At 36.6% G+C, this 26,568-nt stretch overlaps 1 protein-coding gene across 12 annotated transcripts in view; it reads right to left on the bottom strand.

Moving 5' to 3' along the window:
• shot (dystonin-like protein short stop) overlaps nt 1-26,568 on the bottom strand; it is a 1,374,398-nt gene that overhangs the window by 900,642 nt on the left and 447,188 nt on the right. For 11 of the 12 annotated variants that reach the window (XM_067773042.1, XM_067773040.1, XM_067773039.1 and 8 more), the window contains exon 1: nt 23,119-24,028. In XM_067773042.1, coding sequence (XP_067629143.1) covers nt 23,119-23,931 — 813 coding nt within the window. In that variant the 5' untranslated portion in view covers nt 23,932-24,028. Of the gene's footprint in view, nt 1-23,118; nt 24,033-26,568 lie in introns of those variants that run through there. The other variant, XM_067773043.1, reaches the window with a different exon arrangement.

Below are 26,568 nucleotides of genomic sequence, written 5' to 3' on the forward strand. Positions count from 1 at the left end.
CATCAAGATACCTCAAAATTTACTCAAGTTATCGTTTTAACGGACGGACGGACGAACGGACGGACGGACATGGCTCAATCAAATTTTTTCTGGATCCTGATTATTTTGATATATGAAAGTCTATATCTATCTCGATTCCTTTATATATGTACAACCAACCGTTATCCAATCAAACTTAATATACTCTGTGAGCTCTGCTCAACTGAGTATAAAAAATGAAGTTTTAGTTAAAAACGAAGAAATTTGCTAAAGGCATTTACCCTATTTCCCGCCACCCGTTTAATTTTGTATAAATACATATCTAATATGTAAGTGTGACACAAAACAAAAATTTCGAGTAGAATAGAGGATACCTTCATAAAAAATAAAATTATGTGATGAGAAAGAAGGCAGAGTTTACTAAACAAATGTTTGATTAAAGAAAAAAAAAATAAAGTACTTAAATTGCGTGAAGTGAAGTGAACAAACAGTTCCATATAAAAACGCAATAAGTGCACTTAGACTTTTTTCCGGGTTTTAATGTGATCATTGTGGAAATATGAAGATTCTAATGTTCGGATATTTAATGTTGGGATTCCCATTGAGATCTATGTACGTAATTAATTTGTATTAAATTTGTAAACACTCCATTTCATGAATATATATGACCATATCTACCATAAAATATCGTCTGTGAACAATATAATACGAAGATATAACAAAGCAGAATAAATAAGAAAGAAAAGAAAAAGAAAAGAAAAACAAACAAAAACATTGAAATTATTCACGCAAACATGTTTACTAAAATAAATTTGATTTCATAACTTTAAGCGACATAAACAAATTACAGTTATGGGATCTAAGCATCCGATTAATGGATATATAATCCAACAAAGTTAGCATAATAATAAATATTAGTATCGCCTGTGGTCGAAATTCGACCAATTTGCATTTTTTTCAATTTTCGATTCAGGTAAGTTGCATTTGCAATTTGTTTCTTTTAATTTAAAACGTAAAATAAAAATCAAAGAGTCTGTTAAATAAAGACCTATGCAGTTACGTGTAAGTAAAATTTGTTAAGAAAAATGGGCCGGTTAAATTATTACTTCTCTTTAAAGTTTTTTTTTGCGCTAACAATTATTTTGGAACAATTTTTTTTAGGATTTTCGTACAGACCAATATAGGTCAGTGGCAACAATGGGGAAACAATATTTTATTCGAACTGAAAATGAGTGAGGGAGTAGTTCTCTCGCCATTTGGTGCCTGCGAGCATTTACAGTTTTGAAATGGGAAAAGCCGTTATGATGCAGGTCGCTGTTTTTACCTAAAATCGAAAATGATTTTGGGACGTTTTTTTTGGTTTCATATACAACGTGAAATTTTCCGATTCAATCAAGTTGCATTTAAATAATAATAAATTATGTTGAAATAAAAGATAATATAATAAAATAAAATAAGAAATATCAAAATAAATTAGAATAAAAGACAATATACAAATTTTAATGTAATATCTTTGTAGCAAATTTATTTATTTTTTGTTCAGTATAAGACGCGCTATATCTAAAATGAGCATACAAAAAACATTTTGGGTCAAATTTGCAATTAATTGTTATAAATAAATAAATTTAGTGAGTTTGAACAAAAGTTGACTCATTATTTGTGATTTCATGTTTTTTTGAAAGCACCTAAAATAAAAAACAAAGAATCTGAAACCTATGCATTTACGTGTAAGTAAAATTTGTCCAAAAAAATGGGCCGGTTAAGCTATAACTTCTCTTCAAAGTTTTTTTGTGCGCTAACAATTATTTTAGAACATTTTTTTTAAGGATTTTGGTACCGACCAATATAAGTAAGTGGCAACAATGTGAAACAATATTTTATTTGATCTGAAAATGAGTCTGACCGTTTGGCGCGTACGAATATGTACATATGTAGATGAAACCTTTGAGCAACGCGACTTTTTGAATTTCGAATTCAGGTGGGTTTGTGAACATAATCGGTCCTACAGATGGCAATTTCGATATTTGCACAGATTTTCGAATTTACAAAAACTTTTTCTATTAATTATAAACAAATAGAGTAATATTTGTTAACAAAAATAGGCCTATGCACTGCGGCTGATCAATACGAATCGATTCATATAACTTTTATATGATTTTACGCATGGTAAGTATGCGAAACAGCCTGTAAATTGATTGTATGGAAATTTTGTTAGCGTATTAATATATAGATAGTGGGTAAAATACTGCCTATGCAATACGGCCGCCTGGTACCGGTTGCCGTTTTCACCTAAAATCAAGGGACGTTTTTTTTCGTTTAATATACAACGTGAAATTTTCCGATTCAGTTAAGTTGCATTTAAATAATAATAAACTCACCCATACATTTGATAGCCGAAGTAGAACAAATAATTCAAGGTCTGGACAACGAGAACGACAAAGAAATAGCCCGAACCAAATTAGGCAACAAAATACTTCAATTTAAGAGACACATAAAACACAATTCGGCCGAGAAATTTATAACAGAAACATACAACAAAACTAAAGCATTTTTAAAACTACACCAAGAAGACGTGATTGTGACAGACGCGGACAAAGGAAACAGAACCGTCGTCTTATACAAAAGAGACTATGATGAAAAGGTTGAACAGTTACTAGGCGACAAGAACACGTATAAAGTGATTAGAGCCGACCCAACAAATACACTACAAAGAAGAAACAACAATATCGTGGACGAGCTTTACAAAGGAAAATACATAACTCTAAAAGAGAAGTACCAACTTACTAGCTCAGCGGCAACCGCCCCTAGACTGTATGGGCTACCAAAAACTCACAAACCAGACTTCCCCTTACGTCCCATTGCGTGCTCAGTTAGCGTCCCGTGCTACCAATTAGCCAAGCACATAGGAAAAATTCTAAAAACATTAATTTCCGAAGATTACAACATAAAAAACGTATTTGAGTTAAAAGAAAGAACAAAAGATATGAATATAAGCGAAGAAGATGTATTAGTATCTTTTGATGTTGTCTCACTTTTTACAAACATACCGACTGCCCTTGCCATTAAGATTATAATGAAAAAATGGGATAAAATCCAGCATCACACAAGCATACCTAGGAGCAAATTTCAAAATATTTTAGAATTTTGCTTAAAAGATAATAATTATTTTATATGCAATAACAAAGTATATTCACAATCCTTCGGAATGCCTATGGGTAACCCCCTTTCCACCACGATTGCAGACATTATAATGGACGATCTTCTAACTAATACATACTCGGAGCTCAGCAAACATCACAAGAGCATTAAATTCTTGGTGAAGTACTAACTTCAATACTAAACACACTAAACCAATACCACGGCAGACTTCAATTCACTATGGAAATGGAAGAAAACAACAGCATTCCTTTCCTAGATGCACGCATACATAAAGTTAATAAAGGCCTCATATTTGATTGGTACTCCAAACCATCAGCTTCTGGGCGCCTAATAAATTTCCTATCAGCGCAACCACGAAAATACAAAATTAATACTGCCAACAATTTTATAAACAAAGTTTTGACAATAAGCCATAGCCAATTTCATGACGCTAATATACATAAAATAAGAATGACGCTGAAAAGAAATAATTACCCAAACCACCTCATATCGGACCTAATACAATACAAATTACATGAAATGCAACAGACCCCAAATCAATCACCAACAACAACCAATAAAGAAACAAAGCAATACCATATTGTCACTCACATTCCCAGGCTAACAGAAAATCTAGCACAAGACATAATTAAACAGCAAAATATCACAATAGCCTACCGATCTAACTACACGTTATCAAGATGCTTCACAAAAACAAAAACCCCACCCAACATAGAACAACAAAACAACGTGGTTTATAAAATAGAATGCAAAGGAAACAACGATGAAAATTGCAATAAAATTTACATAGGCACAACTAAGCGCGCATTGGGCACGCGAATAGCCGAACATGAAGCTGATATTAGGAAGCAAAAACAAAACACAGCTCTCTCGCAACACGCAACAACACACAAGCATATGATTGATTTTGCAAACACGAAAATTATAGACAAGGAAGCCAAAGAAAAAACACGATACACATTAGAGAGCTTACGGATTTTGCAAAACAGAGATAAAACGATGAACAAGAAAGAGGACACAGACGGTATCGCGGCTAGCTACCTATTATGCTTATGAGCTTTAATATTATTTAGTTAACTTTAGTATGACAAGTGTACCACATTAGATGGTATCGTTTTTAATTGTAAAAATCAGTTTTCTAGTTTAATGACAACAATCAATGTCTAAATTCGTATTTTAGCTTCAATGTTTAAATACCATTGTAAGTGAATGTTTTCAATTTATTGGTGTATGAAACTATGTTCTTCTAGAGATTATTTTAAATCATTAACTGTTGTTGTTTGGTATGTTTTATTGTTAAAAATATAGATCCGCCCCTGAAGATGCCAAGGAAAGTGGGCGAAACGTTGGGCCGTAAGGTGAAATAACTCGTTTTATTTGCACTCAACCCATTTAGATCGAACGAGCTTAAAAATACACAAAAAAAATAATAAACTAAGTTGAAATAAACGAATATATAATAAAGTAAAATAAGAAATAAAATAAATTAGCATAAAAGACAATATAAAAAATTTAATGTTATATTTTTGTAAATTTTTTGTTTTTTGTTCAGTATAAGACGTACTTTATTTAAAATGAGGATAAAATCTGCAAATGCAAAAACATTTTCGGGCAAATTTTCCATTAATTGTTATAAATGAATTTAGTTAGTTTCAACAAAAGTTAACTCATTATTTGTGATTTCATGTTTTCTTGAAAACAACTAAAATAAAAAACAAATAATCTGTTAAATAAAGACTTATGTATTTACGTGTAAGTAAAATTTGCCACAAAAAATGGACCGTTCAAAAATTAATTCTATTTAAGGTTTTTTGGTACGCTACAAATTATTTTGGAACAGGTTTTTAGGATTTTGGTAGAGGCTATTATAGGTAAGTGGCGCACCATATTTTTATGTACGTGAAATATTTGTGCTTTCGAATTTAGCAGGGAATCATAAAGGTTTAGGTCTTTGAAATTCGCATTAGAACACTTAGATAATAGTTCCCAAAGATGGCGCGCTTGTGCACGAAAATTAATTTCGATATTTGTATTAATTGCTCGAATTTACAAAAAACTTTTTCTATTAATTATAAACAAATAGAGTAATATTTGTTAACAAAAATAGGCCTATGCACTGCGGCTGATCAATACGAATCGATTCATATAACTTTTATTTGATTTTACGTACGCTAACTATGCGAAACAGCCTGTCAACTGATTGTATGGAAATTTTGTTAGCGTATTAATATATACATAGATAGTGGGTAATATACTGCCTATGCAATACGGCCGCTATGATGCCGGTTGCCGCTTTGACCTAAAATCAGAAACGTTTTTGGGACGTTTTTTTTGTTTCGTTTAATATACAATATGAAACTTTCCGATTCAGTCAAGTTGCATTTAAATAATAATAAACCAATTTGAAATAAAAGAATATATAATAAAATAAAATAAGAATAAAAATAAATTAGCATAAAAGGCAATATAAAAAAATTAATGTTATATTTTTGTAACTTTTTTTTTTTTGTTGTTCAGCATAAGACGTACTTTATCTAAAATGAGGATTAAATCTGCAAACGCAAAAACATTTTCGGGCGAATTTGCCATTAATTGTTATAAATGAATTTAGTTAGTTTCAACAAAAGTTAACTCATTATTTGTAATTTCATGTTTTACATGTTCATGTTTCATGTTAAACAAATACTTACGTATTTACGTGTAAGTGAAATTTGCCACAAAAAATGGGCCGGTCAAAAATTAATTCTATTTAAGATTTTTTGGTACGCTACAAATTATTTTGGAACAATTTTTTAGGATTTTGGTAGAGGCTATGATAGGTAAGTGGCACAATGGGAAACCATATTTGTATGTAGGTGAAACATTTGTGCTTTCGAATTTAGCGGGGATACATAAAGGTTTAGGTCTTTGAAATTCGCATTAGAACACTTAGATAATTGTTCCCAAAGATGGCGCCCTTGTGCACGAAAATTAATTTCGATATTTGTATGAATTGTTCGAATTTACAAAAAACTTTTTCTATTAATTATAAACAAATATAGTAATATTTGTTAACAAAAATAGGCCTATGCATTGCGGCTGATCAATACGAATCGATTCATATGACTTTTATATGATTTTACGTATGCTGAGTATGCGAAACCGCCTGTCAATTGATTGTATGGAAATTTTATTAGCGTATTAATATATAGATATTGGTGGGACATTAAACTGAAAAATTACTCTCAAAGCGCTTTTTTGTTTCTACTTATTAGCTGCCTATAAGCCGAAGCACAATTTTCCGTGTCCGTTTTAAAATTTATCCGTTTATCGCTCTCTATATTGATAATATGAAGCATTTCAATTATGTATCTCTTATATATATTGCTTCTCTTGTTGCAAAATTCTCACATTGTCTAAATCTTGACAATGTCCCGTAGCACTACAATGATGTGTTAAGGCTGTTTTGTTATGGTTCAAATTGATTCTGTTTTTTATAATCGACTTGTGTCCGGAAATCCTTGTCTTAAGCTTAGATTTAGTTGTCCCCACATATACTTTGCTGCATAAGTGGGACCCGTCATCATTCCAATTAATTTGGTTTACTACGTTGGATTTCGCGTATTTTTCAATCCTACTTTTCATGTTGCTGTATATTTGTCGTAGAGTGTTTTCGTACGTAAAAGCTATTTGGAACTTGTTCCGGTCATACATATTTGATTTTTTCAGTCTGTTGGACAAGACTAAAATGTATGTGGCTGTCTTGAATATTTTCTTGGCATTTTGTCTGATCTAAGTAGTATTCGCTTTAGCATAAAAACCTCTTATGTAGTGTTTAAACCGTCTACATCACAATAATTAGACGACGGCGCGCGCCATCCTTACGCGCAGCCGTGCGCGGCGAAGTGGAAGGCGCCAACACTAACAAACGACCACTGCCATCGTCGTCAACAATAATTGCACGAACCAGTCAAGCATTATCTACCGGCAACCGCGGACGCGTCCTGTTGTTGTTGTAGCGATTAGGTTACTCCCCGAAGGCTTTGGGGAGTGTTATCGATGTGATGGTCCTTTGTCGGATACAGATCCGATACGCTCCGGTAACAGCACCATTAAGGTGCTGGCCCGACCATCTCGGGGACGATTTATATGGCCACATTAAACCTTCAGGCCATCCCTCCCTCCCCACCCCCAAGTTCCCTGAGGAGCTTGGGGTCGCCAGAGCCTCGTCTGTTAGTGAAACGGGATTCGCCGCTGCGGACGCGTCCTCTTACATATTTATATAAAATACTTTCTACATCATTCATATATTGAATATCCAAAATTTACCTCTAAAGTAAAAGGTTAATTTCACTAAGTATTGAAAGTTTTCTGTGCAAAATCATTAATACCTAACTAAAGAAGAAATTAAAAATTAAAATATTTATAACGTTTTTGAAAAAAAAAAAATACTTTCAATACTTAGTGAAATTAACTTAATACTTTAGAGATTAATTTTGGATATTCAATATATGAATGATGTATTTTATATAAATATGTAAGAGGACGTGTCCGCGGTTGCCGGTAGATAATGCTTGACTGGTTCGTGCAATTATTGCTGACGACGATGGCAGTGGTCGTTTGTTAGTGTTGGCGCCTTCCACTTTGCCGCGCATGGCTGCGCGTAAGAATGGCGCGCGCCGCCGTCTAATGTAGCAATTGATTAAAGATGGAGTAAAATCGTTGTCTGTTAATATTTGCATGATCAGGGCAACATGTTCTTCATGGTAACATGCGTCGCTAATAGAGATAACTCTTTTAACAAAATTCTTTATTTGTTTGTTTATTTGTGATTTGTGATATTTATCATGTATTCATGTGTATATAAAAATGTGATGTAATATTAGTTTTCATTTCGGTTTTTACCACATGCTTTAATGTTTTTGTTGTTTTTCCTAAATAAACAGATATCCCCCTGAAGAAGCTAGAGAGACTAGCGAAACGTCGGGTAAAAAGATGAAATAAAGTTTTTATTTTGCATCTAAAATACATTGGTCAAAAAAGCCTAACCAAAATTTAATTCTAAAATTCTTTGCCGTGTTTACTATAATTCTTCATTCATGCTTGGAATAAAAGTTTATTAATCTCCCAGACGCAGTGGGTTTTTTGTACCATTTAAATGTAAGTTTGTTGTTATGTCTTATTACCATCGTATCTAAGAATGGTAATTTTCCGTCGACTTCCATCTCTGACGTGAACTTTATAGACTTTATGTAGCTATGTACAGTGGCCACCGTTTCTTGGACTTTATCTGTTTTGATGATAGCAAATATATCATCCACATATTTCGTAAGCAAACGTGGTTTATGTGGAAAATCTTATATGAATTTGTTCAGCAATTCCTCCATTACAATATCTGCAATGACTGGCGATGCTGGGGATCCCATAGGCATTCCATAGCGCTGTTCGTATATTTTGTCTATAAATTTAAAATACCTGTTGTCCTTTATGCAGAATCGTACTACCCCAAGAAATAAGTCCTTCGTTAACGAAGTTTGGCTTTTTATTGGGAGTGCCCCTAAATCCCAAAAAAAAAATCCCCAAATACAGAATCCCCAGGTAAAAAAAAAAATCCCAAATACATAGTCCCCAAATTTAAAATCCCATAACCAAAATCCCAAACACAAAATCCCCCCCCCCCCTTTTTTTGGGGTTAAATCCACAAACCTTTTTTGAGGAAATATCAATAAACCTCGAACACGAAATCATAAAAATTTTATTTAAATCATAAGGTAAAGTTCTGACGCGTATAAACATAATTACGCATTTATATATATTGTAACGAATTTACTGTAATTCCTCTTATTTGCAACCTCCTACTTATGTTCGTATCGCTAAACTGTTGAATAAATAACTCCAATATTTAATAATGCGAAATGGCCTTTATTAAAGTACTTCACAATACCACTGATACTTCACAACCAATAGATTGCTTAAATGAAACTGATTTTCAAAATAATACTGCTTTTGCTAGCTAGATAGCGTCTTAAATCCAACCGATTGTAGTGCCTCTACTGTTGCTGGCTTTTATACTCTCTTATTTCCTCGTTGCACTTCCAGAATTTACTTAGTTACTGCTATATAATTATAACTACAGATGAACGTGTATAGCTCTCATATGCGCGTGTATTTGTGAGCGACACTTCCACAATTATAATTGCATATCTCAGATAAGATATCTGCATGTGTTTTTGCGTTGCTTCTCCGCTGCGTGTACGTACATATGTGCAGACATAATGATTGAATTATTGATGTGCATACAGTCACTGCTTAGCATCGGCTTAGAGATGACAGTACCCCTTAGTGTTGCTAATATTCGACCCGATCAGACAAATCTCTCGATCTAACCGCTGCTAGCCTCTCCAAATGAACCACCCTTCTATTTCGTGGTTTCCCAATTGTTTGTATGAGGTAGATGACATCACTGATCCTCTTCACAGCTCTGTACGGGCCTTCCCAACTGCACCGATATTTGGATGGAACACCTTTCCGCCAGTGAGGGTTGTATAGCAGTACCAAATCTCCCTCCAAGAAACCTTCCGAATTAAAGTTCTTGTCATGCCAGTGTTTCATCTTACTACTCATTACCCTGGGCCGTTCCTTCACACTCTGTTGTTTGGCCAATGAACTACTTCGTAGGGCTTGATCTTGACGAATTGGCTTTGTATAATCAGTAGCGTGTTGACGTTTCACAACATTAGTGCGCGCTGACTTGAAACAACCCTTGCATTCTTTCTGGAAAATTATTTCAGTCGTTTCAGTGCGTCCATTAGGGTTTGTTAATGCCAGTTTTTCTAGCAGGTACCTTCGGTTTTGATTTGTTTGGCTCATTCGTTCCATCAACCCTTGCCCGATCTACTGCCTTTGACTTTTGTGGTTTTTGTCGGATCTCTTTCACCAGCACTCGCTTACTGCTAAATCCTTGCTCAACTAAGAAATCCACTCCCAATATGACTTCATCAACGATCTCTGCCACAAGGAATTTGTGTGGAACCATGACCTACCCAATTAAGACATCGCATACAACTTCTCCCTGGACTTGGTTATACTCACCAGTAATCGTACGCAATCTTGCTCCAGGTAATGGCTTTACTCTCCTATTGACCAAATCGGATCGGATTAGAGAATGAGATGCGCCCGTATCTACAGTCAGTTCACGCTCCTTGCCATCCACATTTCCTTTGACGGTAAGACTGCTCGATTTCCTTCCAGTTTGCGAGATAGGTATCACATGACATTCAATAGCTGGGGCAAGCTCTCGATCTTTACATTTGACTCGCTCTTGCTTATCTCCTCCAGCTTTGCGTTTACGACCAGCCAAGTTGGAACTACTATGACCGGTGCTGCAATGACGTGCAATGTGACTTGGGTTACCGCACCTGAAACACTTCATAACTCCGGCATTTTTTTGTTGTAATCCCTTCAGTGGTTCCAAAATTGTGTTTACCCAATCTGGCCTTTCCACTTCCACGCGATGAGCTATGTATGTGGGTGCATGGGATACCGTTTCAGCAAATGTTGGCTTTGGGTTCGCATATGTAGCTCTTTTCGTTTCGGCATCCCGTATTCCATTTATAAAGCTCTGAATTTTAACCCTCTCGGTGTATTCCACGGGTGCGTCTGCATTTGCGAGATGAGCCAATTTTCAACATTCGACGCAAACTCCTGCAAAGTCTCATTCGCCTTTTGGTAACGATTTTGCAACATAATTTGATATATCTGTTTCCTATGCTCGCTTCCGTCACGTCTCTCTAGAGCGCTCATCAATGTTTCATAGTTGTTCCGTTCGTACTCTGGAACTGTCTGTAAGGTTTCAGCTGCAGGCCCTTCCAATGCCACGAACAGTGCAGCAACTTTATCTTCAGCATTCCAGTTGTTCACTGCTCACGTCTTCTCAAAATGAAGCTTGAATACCTCGAAAGGAACAGAGCCGTCAAAATATGGAGTTTTTACCTTCGGATTGCTCGCTGGACCAGCTGGGCGATTTAGTTGTATCTGTTGCATAAGAACTTTCAACGCTTCTATCTCGGCATCAATTTTGTCCTCGAGTTGTACAATTTTTGCATCCTGCTCTTCCAGTTTCGCAAAGAGCTGCGATGATACCTGTTCCGAAATTTTTGTCGATATTCCAGATATACGTGCCTCTTGCGCTTCCAGTTGAGATGACATATATGTCTTCTGTTCTTCCAATTGAGATGAAATTTGCGACGCCATTTCTGAAATGCGTGCTTCCTGTGACTCCAGCTGAGATGCCATTGTCGATGTTTGTGCAGATATTGTGCTCGTCACTGTCTGCGGTGTTACGTTTTTTCTTCCATTTTTGTTGTTGTTTTGTCGCTATCAAAATGAAAAACATACTCCTCACCATGGATTCCTTTAAATACCATAGCTACACTTAGTCGTGTAGCTGGGATTTATTGTCAAAAGAAGCCAATCCACGGACTTCCAACTCCTCCTTCAGTTGCTGGATCGTCAATTCACTCAACTTTGCCATGTCAAAGTTGTATTCCCAATCTTCGGAATTTATTCAACAATTCCTCTTCTGACACCAATTGTAACGAATTTACTGAAATTCCTCTTATTTGCAACCTTCTACTAATGTTCGTGTCGCTAAACTGTTGAATAAATAACTCCAATATTTAATAATGCAAAATGGCCTTTATTAAAGTACTTCAATTAAAGTTCTTCAATGATTTTCAAAATAATACTGCTATTGCTCGCTAGATAGCGTCTTAAATCCAACTGATTGTAGCGCCTCTACTGTTGCTGCCTTTTATACTCTCTGATTTCCTCCTTGCATCTTCTAGGCGCTTCCAGAATTTACTTAGTTATAACTACAGATGTACGTGTATAGCTCTCATATGCGCATGTATTTGTGAGCGACACTTCCACAATTATAATTGCATATCTCAGATAAGATACCTGCATGTGTTTGTGCGTTGCTTCTCCGCTGCAGGTACGTGCATATGTGTAGACATAATGATTGAGTTATTGATGTGCATACAGTCACTGCTTAGCATCGGCTTAGAGATGACAGTACCCCTTAGTGTTGCTAATATTCGTAACAATATGTAAGTATGACTATAAGCATAAAGTAAAATGACGGTACACGTTCTATTTGCATTATGTTTTCATATCTTCTACATCAGTGGCGCAGAGGCTTAGGTCTTTAATTACCGTGCAAAAGTCGTCGGTTCAATGCCACATCACGGATTTAAATTTCGTTTTCTATTTATTTAATTTTGGTTTATTTAATATTAATTTATTATTAAAAATACTGTGAAAAAATATTAAAAAATTTAAATGAAAAACCTAGATCTGGTAGTGAACCGACGATGAGAAAATATCGCAAAATTAGCATAATATCATTAATATAGCTATTGAATAGAAGGAAACTACGAAAGCAACTGCAAAAGTTCTCAAAATAATTGAAAAAAGGAAAATTCAAAAGGTTACAGATCTCCATCGCCTAAATATCTTCTTGGAGAAAAAATTCCGTTAAAGTATACGTTTTGTTTGTCAAATGAATTTCTATCGCCTTATTAACTGCAAAATGTATCGAATTAGCTACTTATTGGCGATAGACGATAAAATTACCATAAAATTGCTGGCAGGGTTTTGTAATGTAATTTATACATAAAAATCTATGTATGTACATATGCATTTATAATTTGTAAAAACAAAAAAAAAATGTTCCGGTCATATATGTAATACTCCTATATTGCTACGAAAGGCTAGGTACATTCCCAAACATTAAGAGTGCCGATATATTGCTGTTTAAACGTTTTTGTATTCAATAACCGAATGTACCGAAATTTAAATTTTCTCTTGTCACACTTATGATGCTCCAATCACAAAAATTGTATAGGCTGTCTTGTTTTGATTTCGAATTCAAAACACATTGCGAGCATTTTCTATTAGCAATATAGGAGTATTACATATATGGTTCCGGTGTTTATCTGCAATGCAATGAATTTTGAAATTTTTTGTTATGTAAATACTGTATTTATAAGTTATTGCGTTGTACTGTATTTTCTTTAATGTGCCCCTTAAATATTTGTGAAATCATCAATACTGAAGTATTTATTTGGAAATAGAATAAACATAACTATCCTTTTTCACACAGAAAATGGGGATTTTGTGTTGGGGATTTTGATTATGGGATTTTGATTTTGGGGATTTTGATTTGGGGATTTAGATTTTGGGTATAAAGGGGGTAACCCCTTTTTATCAAATCGCACTTATTCTCAATAATTTTCATCGCATGGTCTACTGGAACGCTAGGGAAAAGAGATACCACATCAAAAGAAACTAGGCTTTCATCGTCATATATATATGTCTTTTTGATTTTGTCTTTATGCGTAGCCTGGAGCTCGAAAAATTTAATAATTTAAATATTGAAGGCCGAAAAATAACAAATAAAAATTGGTAAAAATTCAAAATTTAATTACTTAACGGTAAACCCCCCTTTGCAGTAAAAAAAATCTCATAAACACAGAAATTAATATTCCGAATTAAAATTACAATATCACGGGAAATAATTCTGTGTCCTCCTGGCATAACCAAAAAAGTCACTTACAGCTATTTACAAGAAGTTTCTGAAGTGTTTGTGTTGTTGTTGTTGTAGCAATGCTCGCCCCACCTAATAGCCGCGACCGATCACAAATTGTCATCAATATCCTCTAACGGGAGTCCAAGGAAACTTGCCGTTTCAACAGGGGTGGACCATAAGGAAAGGGGTGTTAGAGGCGTTGGTTCCACATTACAATTAAAGAGATGGTTGATGTCATGTGGGGACACATTGCAAGCGGGGCATACATTTTGTATGTCGGGGTTGATTCTGGATAGGTAAGAGTTTAACCTGTTACAGTATCCAGAACGAAGTTGAGCAAGAGTGACACGCGTTTCCCTGGGGAGTATGCGTTCCTCTTCCGCGAGTTCTGGATATTTTTCTTCAAGTACTGGATTCACCGGGCAATTCCCGACATAAAGGTCCGACGCCTGTCTATGGAGTTCACCAAGGTCCTGCTTGTGTTTTTTCGCTTCATACGGCTGGGTTCTCAGGTGCCGTATTTCCTCAAAATGCTTACGGAGATGACTCCTTAGGCCCCTAGGCGGTGCTGGTTCGTCAATCAGATGTCTGTTGGGATGCCCAGGTTTATGGGTATTCAACAGAAACTGTTTGGTCAGCATCTCATTTCTCTCCCTGATGGGGAGTATTCTCGCCTCATTATGCAGATGGTGTTCTGGGGACATAAGAAGACAGCCCGTGGCGATTCTGAGAGCAGTATTTTGGCAGGCCTGTAGTTTCTTCCAGTGGGTGGTTTTTAGGCTTGGCGACCATATGGGTGACGCGTAGCACGTAATCGGCTGGCTAATTGCTTTGTATGTGGTCAAGAGCGTTTCTTTATCTTTTCCCCAGGTACTGCCAGCAAGGGATTTGAGGATTTTATTACGGCTCTGAATTCTTGGAACAATTGCGGTTGCGTGCGCACCAAAATGTAGATCCTGATCAAACGTCACACCCAAGATTTTGGGGTGTAGGACAGTCGGTAGCGTAGTGCCATCGACGTGGTTGTTCAATATGGTCGACATTTGGGGCGTCCATGTTGTAAATAAGGTCGCGGAAGATTTAGTCGATGACAATGCCAGGTTTCGCGAGGCGAAAAAACTGGAGAGATCAGGGAGATAGCCGTTTATTTTATTGCATAGCTCATCGATCTCTGGGCCTGGGCCTGTGGCCATTATTGTGCAATCATCGGCGTAGTAAACGATTGTGACTCCTTCCGGTGGTGAAGGTAGCTTAGATATGTAGAAATTAAACAAAAGCGGGGATAGGAAACCACCCTGTGGCACACCTTCTTTAATTCTCCTTTGTTTTGATGTTTCGTTTCTGAATTGCACCGATGCCTGCCGACCACCCAGATAATTTGCGGTCCACCTTTTAAGACATGGGGGAAGGGTAGACCCTTCCAGGTCTTGCAGTAACGAGCCATGGTTGACCGTATCAAAAGCTTTTGATAGGTCTAGCGCTACGAGTACTGTTCTATGGTGGGGGTATTGATTCAAACCGCAATTTATCTGGGTGCTAATGACATTTAGCGCGGAGGTAGTGCTATGGAGTTTTCTGAAGCCATGCTGATGAGGGGCTAGCTGCAAATGTGCTTGGAAATAAGGGAGCAAAATGGCTTCAAGCTTCTTTGCCACTGGCGATAGGAGAGATATCGGACGATATGACTCACCTACCTTAGCTGGTTTCCCAGGCTTTAGTAGCGGGACCACCTTGGCCATTTTCCATTTCTCGGGTATGACAAAGGTGGAAAGAGACAGGTTGAAGACATGCGCTAAATATTTGAAACCCTCCCTAGGTTTTTTAAGCATCGGCATGGCTATGCCGTCTGGGCCCACTGCTTTGGATGGTTTAGCGCGACCAATGGCGTCCTCAACCTCTCTAGCGGTGATGGTAATTGGTGACGCGCTGAATTTGTGTTTATGTGCGTGTCTATTGGCTCTCCGTCTATCTTTGTCGACCGTAGGATGCATTATATATTGTCGGCAGAAAGCGCTCGCGCATTTTTTCGCATCCGACAGCACCTTATCGCCAAAGGCGATGGAAACTTTGTCTTTGTGCTTAGTCGGATTCGATAGGGACTTTACGGTGGACCAAAGTTTACCTACACCGGTAGAGAGGTTACAACCTCTTAGGTGCTCTTCCCATTTCGCCCGCTTGTGTTCGTCCACAAGCAATCTGATGCGTTGGTTTATATCCCTTATTTGGGGGTCGCCTGGATCAAGCTGTCTTATAAGGTCGCGTTCCCTCGCTAAGCTCGCGGCCTCCGCCGGGAAGTGGGGCCGGATTTCGGGAATTCTCCCGGCGGGAATGAAATGTGCCGAGGCGGATTCAATGACCTTACGGAAGGCACGCTCTCCTTGGCGGGCATCAGTCGGGATAGGGAGGGCAGCAAAGCTGCTGTCTGTTGCAGATTTATATTCTTCCCACTTTCCTTTTTTGAAGTTTATGAAAGTGCGTTTTTCGGTGACGATGAAGTCGGCGGTACGCTCGAACGAAATAAGTATGGGCAGGTGGTCGGATGCCAATGTTACCATCGGCTGCCAGTTGACGCAGTTTACGAGTTCTGCGCTTACGATTGAGATATCTGACGAGCTATGACAGCTTCCTACCATACGTGTGGGGGCGTCTCCGTTTATTGTGCAGAACGTCGTTTCGTCTATTTGATCCGCCAGCATCTCACCCCTACTGTCCGCCCGCAAGTTTGAATGCCATAGGTCGTGATGGGCATTGAAATCTCCTAAGATAATGCGATTGTTGCCAGTGAGTAAGGCCTCGATATTAGGGCGGTATCCACTGGGGCAACAGGTGACAGGAGGGATGTAGATGTTGATGATTTCTAGATTTCCATCGCCTGACCGGACAGATAGGCCTTGACGTTCTAAGACATTGTCCCTGCGGTCGATGCCAGGATCAAATATATAATATTGCACAGAGTGGTGTATAATAAACGCGAGGCCGCCTCCATTTCTGCTCTCGCGGTCTTTCCTGTGGACATTATAACCAGAGCAGGTCTGCAATGCAGATCTTGCTGTGAGTTTAGTCTCTTGAATCGCAGCAATGCGGATGTTGTGCCGCTTCATGAAATCGACTATCTCCGTAATCTTCCCAGTTAGTCCATTACAGTTTAACTGCAGAATTCTGAAGTGCATGAGGGGTGACGCCGCCACTCTCGGGGTAAGTGACGGGTGACTACGCCTAGATTGTGGAAGGCCAGGACGCAATTGCTGTTGTGGCCTTGGGACTGGGCGCCCTTGGGCAAGCATTGGGGTACCCGGATGATTTGGGTTTGCGACCTAGCAACATGGCGCGATGAAACCCGTCGAGGGGTTGCCGTCGCGGAGACCAGAACATCTAGGAAAGTGGCACCACCCATGGCAGGAGCTGCATTGAGCGGATGTCGCAAACCTATATATTCTGTGCGGGCAGACGGTGCAAACGGAGGCAGGGACTAAGAGTCTGTTTCCCTGACCTGCACGATTGCTGCCAGAAAAGAGGGGGAGAAGAAGACGGGGGCAGGGGCTGATGCTCAGCATTGCTACCAGCTCTACTACGAAGGTAGTGGTTATGAGTGGTATCAGCTGTTTGAGTTGTTGGCGCCGTGGGGCGCGAGCAGCAGTGGGTACTTGTTGTGGCTTGCTGAGCAGCGAAGCTGCTGGAAGGTAGTGGGGATACGCTTAGGCGTAGACTACGGGACGCCCTTGGGCGTGAGCAGCAAGGAGCCACAAAAGATTTATAAAAGTTACGTGGACGTCGGGTTTTGGGATCAAGCCCAGAACAACATGTCCGATGCAACCATCCCTTGCACGAGACACACTGAACAGAGTATGACCGTCCTAAAAAGATTCTTTTCTGGCAAATGCAGCAAAACCATTTCTCAGGACCCGGATTGGGTTCGATACCTTCCCGGAGTAAGAGAATATGTAGCAGTCCTGCTGCAAGGAGCTGCTGGGAGGATGACAATTTGTGGGAGGGACGAAACAAATTAAACGGGGTCACACTGAAATGACAGACCTTGGTCGGGAAAAATCCCGAGTCGCTCCGGTACATAGAACCGGATCAAATTTAATCTAAACAAAATAATTTAATTTAGAATACTAATGTTACATTGTTTAAAAATGTATATTAATTGATTTAAAACAATAGTCAATTTATTATTTATATTAATTATACGCACTTCTTCTCCAGTTTATATTCAAGAATATATATCATCTACACATATAAAATATTTTACAACAACAGACATACAAATACCGCAATGTAAATTAATTCATATTCAAATCGAAAATAACACAATCCACTACAAAAAAAGAAATAACTTTGATTTTCAAAAATTAAACAAATTTCTACAATTTTAAAAAATCTCTTAAAGATTTTTTAAAATAAATTTTAACGAAATATTCTCCTAAATATCAGTATTTCACATTGAAATGTAAATTATATTTAAAACTCAATTTATACTCATTAACATAACATGAATCAATGACGATTTCACCCTCAAACAATTAAAGGAATCAACTTTTCATTCTTTATCAACAACTTGGACATACATTATGCAGAGTGCAATTATATATTGAACATATATTCTGCATAATACAAGTTTTTAATTTTTTAATGATTATGCACACAAAGTTGCAATCTACTATCATTCAACCTCATCCTAGGTTCTTCAATCGCATTATTATAAATAACAATATATATATATATATATATATATATATATATATATATATATTATATTATAAATAACTAATATTAATTCACATAGAACAACTACAACAAATAAACACTAACAACAATAACAACTTATAGTAATCAATATACACTGTAAATTAATATTAAAAAAATAAATTTTTCCTGAAGTGTTTGTCATAAGCAGTGCTGCTCAAAATTTTTTATATGGAAGTGCAAATCACAATACATGTACAAAATTGTATGTGCACTGAAACTTTGTTTGTATTTAAAAAATTTTAATTGTTTGAGGTCGAAAAAAGTTGAATATTTGGTTTCAAGTTACAAAATATTTTCTTAAAATATTACGTTAATAGTTATATCACCAACATACAAGAGCCAATAACTTTAATTCTGGAAGTAGCGAAAAATTACATTAACCTTGTGATGGGAACGTCTTTCTGGGAAGTTGTCTGCTTGAACGCAGCACAATCTTTGCCAAGCAGGTAATGGCGTAAACGTTTTGTTGCCAGGTATGCAGCTTTTACTTCCAAAATACAGCTGTGTTGCTTCTCTTCAAGTGGCGTAGTTTTTCTGCTCCAGTAATACACCTTATGACATTTGCCATCATGCATTTGTAGCAGCACTCCCCTAAAACTATACTTCGATGCGTCTACATGAAGTTGTGTTTTCGCCGATTGCTTAAAAATTTTTAAAATAGTCTCTTTTACCAATACCTCTTTCAACCTAGCTACTGCTGTCAGTTGTTCATGCCCATTTTTAAACTCTGCGTCTTGCTTCAATAGCTGAGTTAATGGTTTTGCCATCAACGCATAATCTTGCACCAACTTTCGAAAGTACCCTGTCAACCCCAAAAAAGCTTGCACACCTTATGCGACTCTGTAAGAATTGGCATTTTGACCACTTTATTTCTAGTCCATACAATTGCGCGCATTCCAGAACCTTTTGTACATTCGATAGGCACGACTCTGCACATTGCCCGAATACAGCTATATCATCAACGTACAGCTCCGTTATACCTTCGTTACGTAAGTTCTTAAATATTATGTTGAGATATCGTACGAAAACCGCAGGCGAATTGCAAAAGCCAAAAGGGGCTTTATTAAATTCAAAGCCGCGTTGCCTGCTGATAAAACCGTATACCTTTTGCTTGCTTCCTCAACTGGCACTTAAAAAAACCATTCTTCAAGTCCATAACCGTGAAAAACTTGGCACTTTGCATTTTCTCTAAAACATCTTCTACAATGTGCACTGGAAAACGATCTTTTAAAACTAGGCGATTAAGCTTTCTATAGTCGATGCACATTCTGAATGTGCCATTCTTCTTCTTTGCCAGCACCCTTTACTGACAACGTCAGACGTAGACTCACGAATTACACCTTCGCGTAGCCAGTCTTCAACTTGTTTTTTTACAACTTCGTTCTCCGCTGCTGATAGCCGGCTTGGATTTTCTCTAACGCAAATTTGCTCGCTACTAGGAACTATTTTCAGCTGGACAGGACATTCTATTTTGTGTTTTGGTGTATAATTTCGAATCATTTGATCCACAACTGTTTTATATTTAGGTGGTACATCGATTTCATCCAACCCATTTACATTAAAATCTCCTGCTGTATTAACCACTGCTGTCTTCTCGGTGAATGTGTACCCATTCGTACACAGAGTTAAAGTAAACTTTTCAATGAAGTCAAAACCTATAAGCACATTGAACATCAAATTGTTGTCATTTACAACCAAAATATTTTGTTCTGTTTTTAAATCGTCTACTTCAATCATGGCTGTAAACATACCGCGAATATTTGTATTTTTGTTGCCTAAACCGAACAACTTCATAGCGCTTGATTTTAACAAATAGTCGGTAAACATATTTTTTGAAGTAGATACTAAAGTTCATAAGCGTAACGTCAGCTCCAGTATCCACAAGACAATCCAACTCGTTCCCACCTATTTTCATTTGCTTGAGTCTCTTGGAAATAAGGTTGGCGTTTGGCTTTGTGCAGTTTTTCGCAATGTGACCACTTCCATTGCATTTGAAACATTTCGTTTCTTCTTTATATTCTGTTCTCGTATGCTTTGTCGATCCGCAATTGTAGCAGCGCTGCTTACGCTCACTACTTTTGTGTACATCTCCAACTTGTTCGCTGTTTTTGCGCACTGTTACTGTTGTTGAAAAAGCTCTTTCGCTGCTCTGATTGCGGTTGTTCGTAGCTTCGATAATTTCATATTGTTCCATTAGCTCTTTATAGGTTTTGTATTAAAAAGAAGGCATTTCAACTCGTTTCGAAGTTTTAACCCTTCGACAATATATCGGATGATTGACGTTTGGTCCACGTTGCCTATGGCAGCAAGCTTTCGCATATGTAAAACATATTCGTGCATACTCTTGGAATCTTTCCTTTTCCTACCTCTTAGTTGCTGATGGATCTCAGCGCTGCTTAAATGTTTATCAAATTCTGCCATAAGCGCCTCGCGTAGAGTGTTATAATTTTCTATCGCAACTGTCTCTAGGAACAGTTTTGCTGTGCCCTTCATTTTGTTTTGTGCGTTTACATACTTTTGTTTTTCATTCAACTCATATGCTTCTGCATTTTCTTCGAAATTCTGTAGCCACAATTTTACCGGCATACTAATTCCATCGTAGTCCGGCACGATTTGGAAAAGCTCTCGATTGAAATGGAACTTTTTGCATTGCTGCAGAGCTTTTCTGTTAATAAACGTAAAAGTTCGACATTTCCATTATCTTTTTCTGTATCAACTGCGGTTGAATCATTGTTAGGCATTTTGTTATTATTGAAGTTTTTTTGCTCTAAGTTATTTTCACTTTCGCTTTCTGTTAGGACTTTTTGAGGCATTTCATTATTAATAGTAATTAGAGCACCTTTTTCTTCAAATCTGTTTTCGGTTTCACTTTCTGTTAAATCTGCACCACCTATTTCTGATGTTATTCCTTTTCCAGATCTTAGTAGCATCATACGATACTGGACATTTTAAACTGTTATCTTTCTTTTATATTAGCTCCGTTATACGAAAAATTATTTTAATGGTGTGTAGGTTGAGCCCCCATGTAATAATAATTAATAATAATTATTGTTTAAAGTTGTTTATTGATTAAATATTCAATGTTCGATGAATTCAATAAATTACAATTAATACCAAACTAGGTAGTGAAAATTAAATAATTAATTTGGATTTGAAAATATTCAACTTAAATAGTTCAACTTAAATGTCACGGCTTTTCTCTCTTCAACTTCAACCGACGATTCTCTCTTCAACTTTCAACTTCAAGGACTGAATAACGACTTGCCTTCTTGATTTCAATGACACCAATAACTGGAGTGCATGGCTATTATCCGAGTATTGCAGGGCTGCCACCCTTTTACATATATTCTATTTGTCACGCCCCCTTTTCCCAATTCCACATTTTCTTGGTGGTGTTAGGGATTGACCTCATATAACTCCTTACTGAATTTCAATGTTCTGGCATGTATACCCTCAGAGTTATGCAGTACCAAAGACTACATTTGTATGGGCGGTGCCACGCCCCTTTTATATGTCGAAATTATTTTTAGCCTAAAACCTTCGTGTTGATCGAAGGAACCTATAGCCAAAATTTGGTGATGATTGAAGTGTGGGAAATACGTTTCCATAGGTAACACACAGACACACAGAATTTGATTTTTATATATATGGATTACATATGTATATGGATTCGAAAGTGTATGTGAGGGCATATGGGAGAGCTATGACATTTTTTTGTATATTCAAAGTGTGAATTTGAATATGTGCCTATGATTCAGGGCAAAACAAAAACAAAAGTGCTAGAAGTGTATAGGGGTCGAGCAGCTCTGGTCATAAGTCTCAAACTATCACGAATTTTTCTTTGATAATATGATTGTTTGGATTGCCAAATTTTAAATATAAGCAAAAAATTAATTTATGCCTGGAAAACGCTGAGTTATGGTGTTATCCCGGGGAAAAATGCAGATGTTTGGTTGTCGATAATATAAACTGAATGTTGGATATTACAGTGTAAATTGATATTTTCTGGGAAGATTAACATTTACAAATATCGAATCTCGCACTAACTCAACTTCGAGAAAAAAGTGTCTTTTTCGGTTAGTCCGGAAAGCCACAGAATTAACTATTGCCATATGCAGAATATGGTCCGCTTCCTTTGGTATAGTTTTGTTCAAATTTTTTGGTCACATATGTATGTTCATACACCTATTAGATATATTTCGGCTCCGCGGGCACGTAACTTTTCTGATTGCCTTTATGAATGCACGAATACAGGTTTTTCCAGTGCCATAATATTTTTTAATAATTTTTAGTTTGCCATTTGTTAGTGAAAATTTTTTTCATACCCAAGTGCGTGAGTTTTGGGGCTCTTCTTTATAATCGACTATTCGACTAATCCACTACAAGCAAAGCTCAAAATATGTGAGCTGCAGATGGGTAACAACAACTCCACGTCTTTACGAATCGCAGAAGTCATTCAAATTTACAAAAATAAAGAAACAATTCGAATCTTATTATACTAAACAAATTTTACTAATTGACTATTCGAATAGTCGATTATCAAGAGCTCTAGAGAGCTTCATCTGAAGTGCTTTTTGTTTATGGGAGTGCGATAAAATTTTGTTTTTTACATTTGAAGTGTAATTTGTTGTTGCTAATACATATAAGTAGTCTAAGCTTACCAGTTTAAATTGGCACCATTCAATGTGTTCTTGCAAGTCACGGAAATGAGAATTTGTTTCAATCTGTCTCGATTCAATAATTGTTCGGGTTTGCCTTGTCACAGTTTTCTCATGAACCGGATATTTTAGTCCAGTTAACTTTTGAACTAAATTTGTGTTGAAGTGTGTACGAAGATTTGTCCATCGTTGATGTAATTTATTAGCTTTACTTTGAAGCTCAGCAGCATGGGCATAACGACTCTCATTAAGCATGGCACAATCTTGATGCATATCCTGCAAAGGTTCCTCCAAACGACGAATCTCTGCTTCCAACGTTTCGACAACGTTTTTAGCATCTACTGGGTGCAAACGTTCAATACGCCGTACTTCTTCATTAATAAGTGTTTCCAGATCAGAGATTTTAACTTCGGTGTGTTTAATTTCTCTTTGCACCTTATCCGCCAATCTTTGCAGGCGTTCTAATCTTTCTAACTCTTGTTGTAAAATTAATTCGCGATCTGATAGAGCTGAGTGCATTCGATACCAAGCTTTCTCTATAGCTTCAGGACGAAGATCTGATTCGACATCAATTTCGCCAACGCTTTCGAAATATCGCTCCAACTCATTATAAATTTTAAGAAGTTTTTGCTTTTCGCTCTTGCGCGCTGAAACCTCCTCATTTCGAAAACAATGTAAATCATTCAATAACCTCTTTATTTCAATAACAGTAGGTGGAATTGAACGCTCCTGTAAATAAGCAGTTTTTTCTCGGCACCAATAAATAAATTGGTGTGCAAGGTCACGATATTCATGCACGCGTCGTTGTGAATCCATATCGAACAACGGATGAATGGAAGGAGGCTCAGGAAACACATCATACAGAGATGATATATATGTAATCAGAGATTTTTCATCTGGTTCATTTGTGTCAACATCTAAAAAAAAAATATAAGTAGTCATAGTAAAAATATAAGTAGCCATAAACCTATGTGTTAGAGCGGCGCGAAAAAGACAAAGTTGAGAAATTTGTATATTATTGCCGCTAAGAAGAAATTTCGAAGTTTCCCTGAAGGGGTACATCAGGCCATATATGAAGATTCTGTGCCATTAAAACCTTCTCGATGGTCTAGAGACATTAAGCAAATAAGCGTATGCGTAAAAAAACCAATGCCTCCAATTTAACAGAGCTGAGGAGTTAAACCAACGCTCGGCTTAAGATTACTTTCAAGGCTTTCTCAAGTGTATTTATCAAGGTCAAAATTTTACGAAAACAATGTGAACTCATTCCGCTGCCTTAAAAAAACTGGTTCAAAATCAGACACCCAAAAATAATAATTACTTGATTTTCGGGTTTCAAAAAAATCAGAGAAATTTCAAGAAATATTAAAAAAAATCATTCAAAATAATGTTTTCTAGTAAATATTTTATTTTAATAATTGTTTGGGAAAAGATGAGACAACTCGACATCAAGACGGTCAAGGCGACATCTGTTTCGATTATACCTTGCAAATATTTCCAAAGCTTTTTCTTCCGGGAGTGGGATTTGAACCCGCACTCCTGTGATGATCGGACTGTTTACAAACGCATCCGACCATCATCACCATTTTTTAAGTCATCCAAAATTATTTTTATAAGTTTTTACTTTGTTTGAGTCTTCAAAAATAATTATTCGGGACTTTTATTAATAAAAATCTTCATATAATAATTACAGACGCTAAATTTCGTTTTTAAGTCCGACACATTTTTTGTTTTTCTGTGTATGTTACATATAAAATTCTTTGAAAATAATTAGATTTCGAGTTGGAAAATGACTTGTGGTATGCTGTAACTGTGATTCGGAAATCCATAGACTATACTATGAGTTTACTTGGTTGAATATCTGAAATGATGGTTTGTGACTTGCAGATGTAAACCAACGCAGGAGATTAAGATGGATAAGTAATAAGTTGTTAAGTTTGTTGCGTTATCTAGATCGAACTAGAGCGCCCATTGGAATGTATGTCTCATTCGTCTTTGGCTATATACATTTCAAATCGGCAGCCCCTAGCCGTGAATGAGGATACCTTAGTTGCAATACTTTTGAGTGTAGAAGCTTTGAAAAGGATAAATAAAAATCATGTATGCTAACCCACCAGCTATTTTATGACTTAGCACAATTTCCGCACTCAAAACTAAGTTTTTCTCTTGACTTAGCACTTTTTATTCAATATGTTTCCCCATCACTCCTCCCCTTTAATGACTGAAATATAACACTAAAGCTATATATTTCACAAAAAATACTACTTGTTTGTCAAACTACATATTTCTAACGGTTCTGATCTGGACTCTTTTGGCTGATGGTGCGCAGGCAATAATTTATTTTTAAATTCAAACAAATGCTGTGTTGTGTCTTATTCCATAAAGACAACTGCCACATACTTTATCTACAAAATAAATGCTAAATCTCTTAATAGTTGTCAAGAGAGTAAAGACTTGGGTGTAATTTTTGACTCCAAACTCTCTTTTTCTAGTCACATTGACTTCATTCAGGGCACGGACTTTACCACTTCATTGGTAGATCTACCAACTTCTTAACCCATTTTCACTTTCTACCACTTCTACCACCAAAGCCCAAAAATCGACCAACATTTGCCTTTGTAAGGAAATTAAGAAACGATTCAATTTCGAAGACGAAAAGTTACACCTTTTGGAAAATGTTGATGAAAAAAATATTAATTCTAGTCAAATGACAATGATTGTTCCCTTACTTAAAGCTTTTCCATTTTACAAGACTTCCATAGAAATGCTTAACAAAGAATGGCGATCATTAATGTTATATGATAAGGAAATAATAGAAAAGATATATTCCGACGATATTCTTAAAGGATGGATAAAATTTTGAACTGAAAAGAGTTTTCTAAAAGAAAATTTGTTTGAGAGTTCTCTTTAGCAATATTACCTCACAGTGGTGCAGCCGCAGAAAGGTAGTTCTCTATAATGAACGACATAAAAACCACCAAGCGTAATGCATTAAAAATTTGAAGCATTTCCAATCACATATTAATAAAAGAGTATTGTATCGGACGGACTTTATTTCAGCCTCCAATTAAATTAATAAGATTTTATAAGAAATTTTACTTTGTAGGTGATTTTGTTCCTTATATTTAATAACACCCATATGGAACTATATTTTTGTTTTGTTTTTTTCTGATAATTTTTTTTTTTTTGAAATTCGGTTCTTATTTTGAAAAATTTGTGCACAAATTCAAACAAGAAATAAATTTGTTTATGAAACAAATGTAGTAAATGAGCTCGCAAATATTTTCCTGCTATATTTTCATCAGTTTTTTATGAATAATTTTGAACGAAAATAAAAAAAGTTTTAAGTAAACGATAACATGCCAAAGTCGGTTATTTTGTGGCATAAAAATACTGGTACATTGGAAAACTGTTGTTGTAATGGGACGTATCGGTAAAGTTTCCTCAGTATTT

The sequence above is a fragment of the Eurosta solidaginis genome, chromosome 3 (assembly GCF_040869045.1).
Source record: "Eurosta solidaginis isolate ZX-2024a chromosome 3, ASM4086904v1, whole genome shotgun sequence".
NCBI lineage: Eukaryota > Metazoa > Arthropoda > Insecta > Diptera > Tephritidae > Eurosta > Eurosta solidaginis.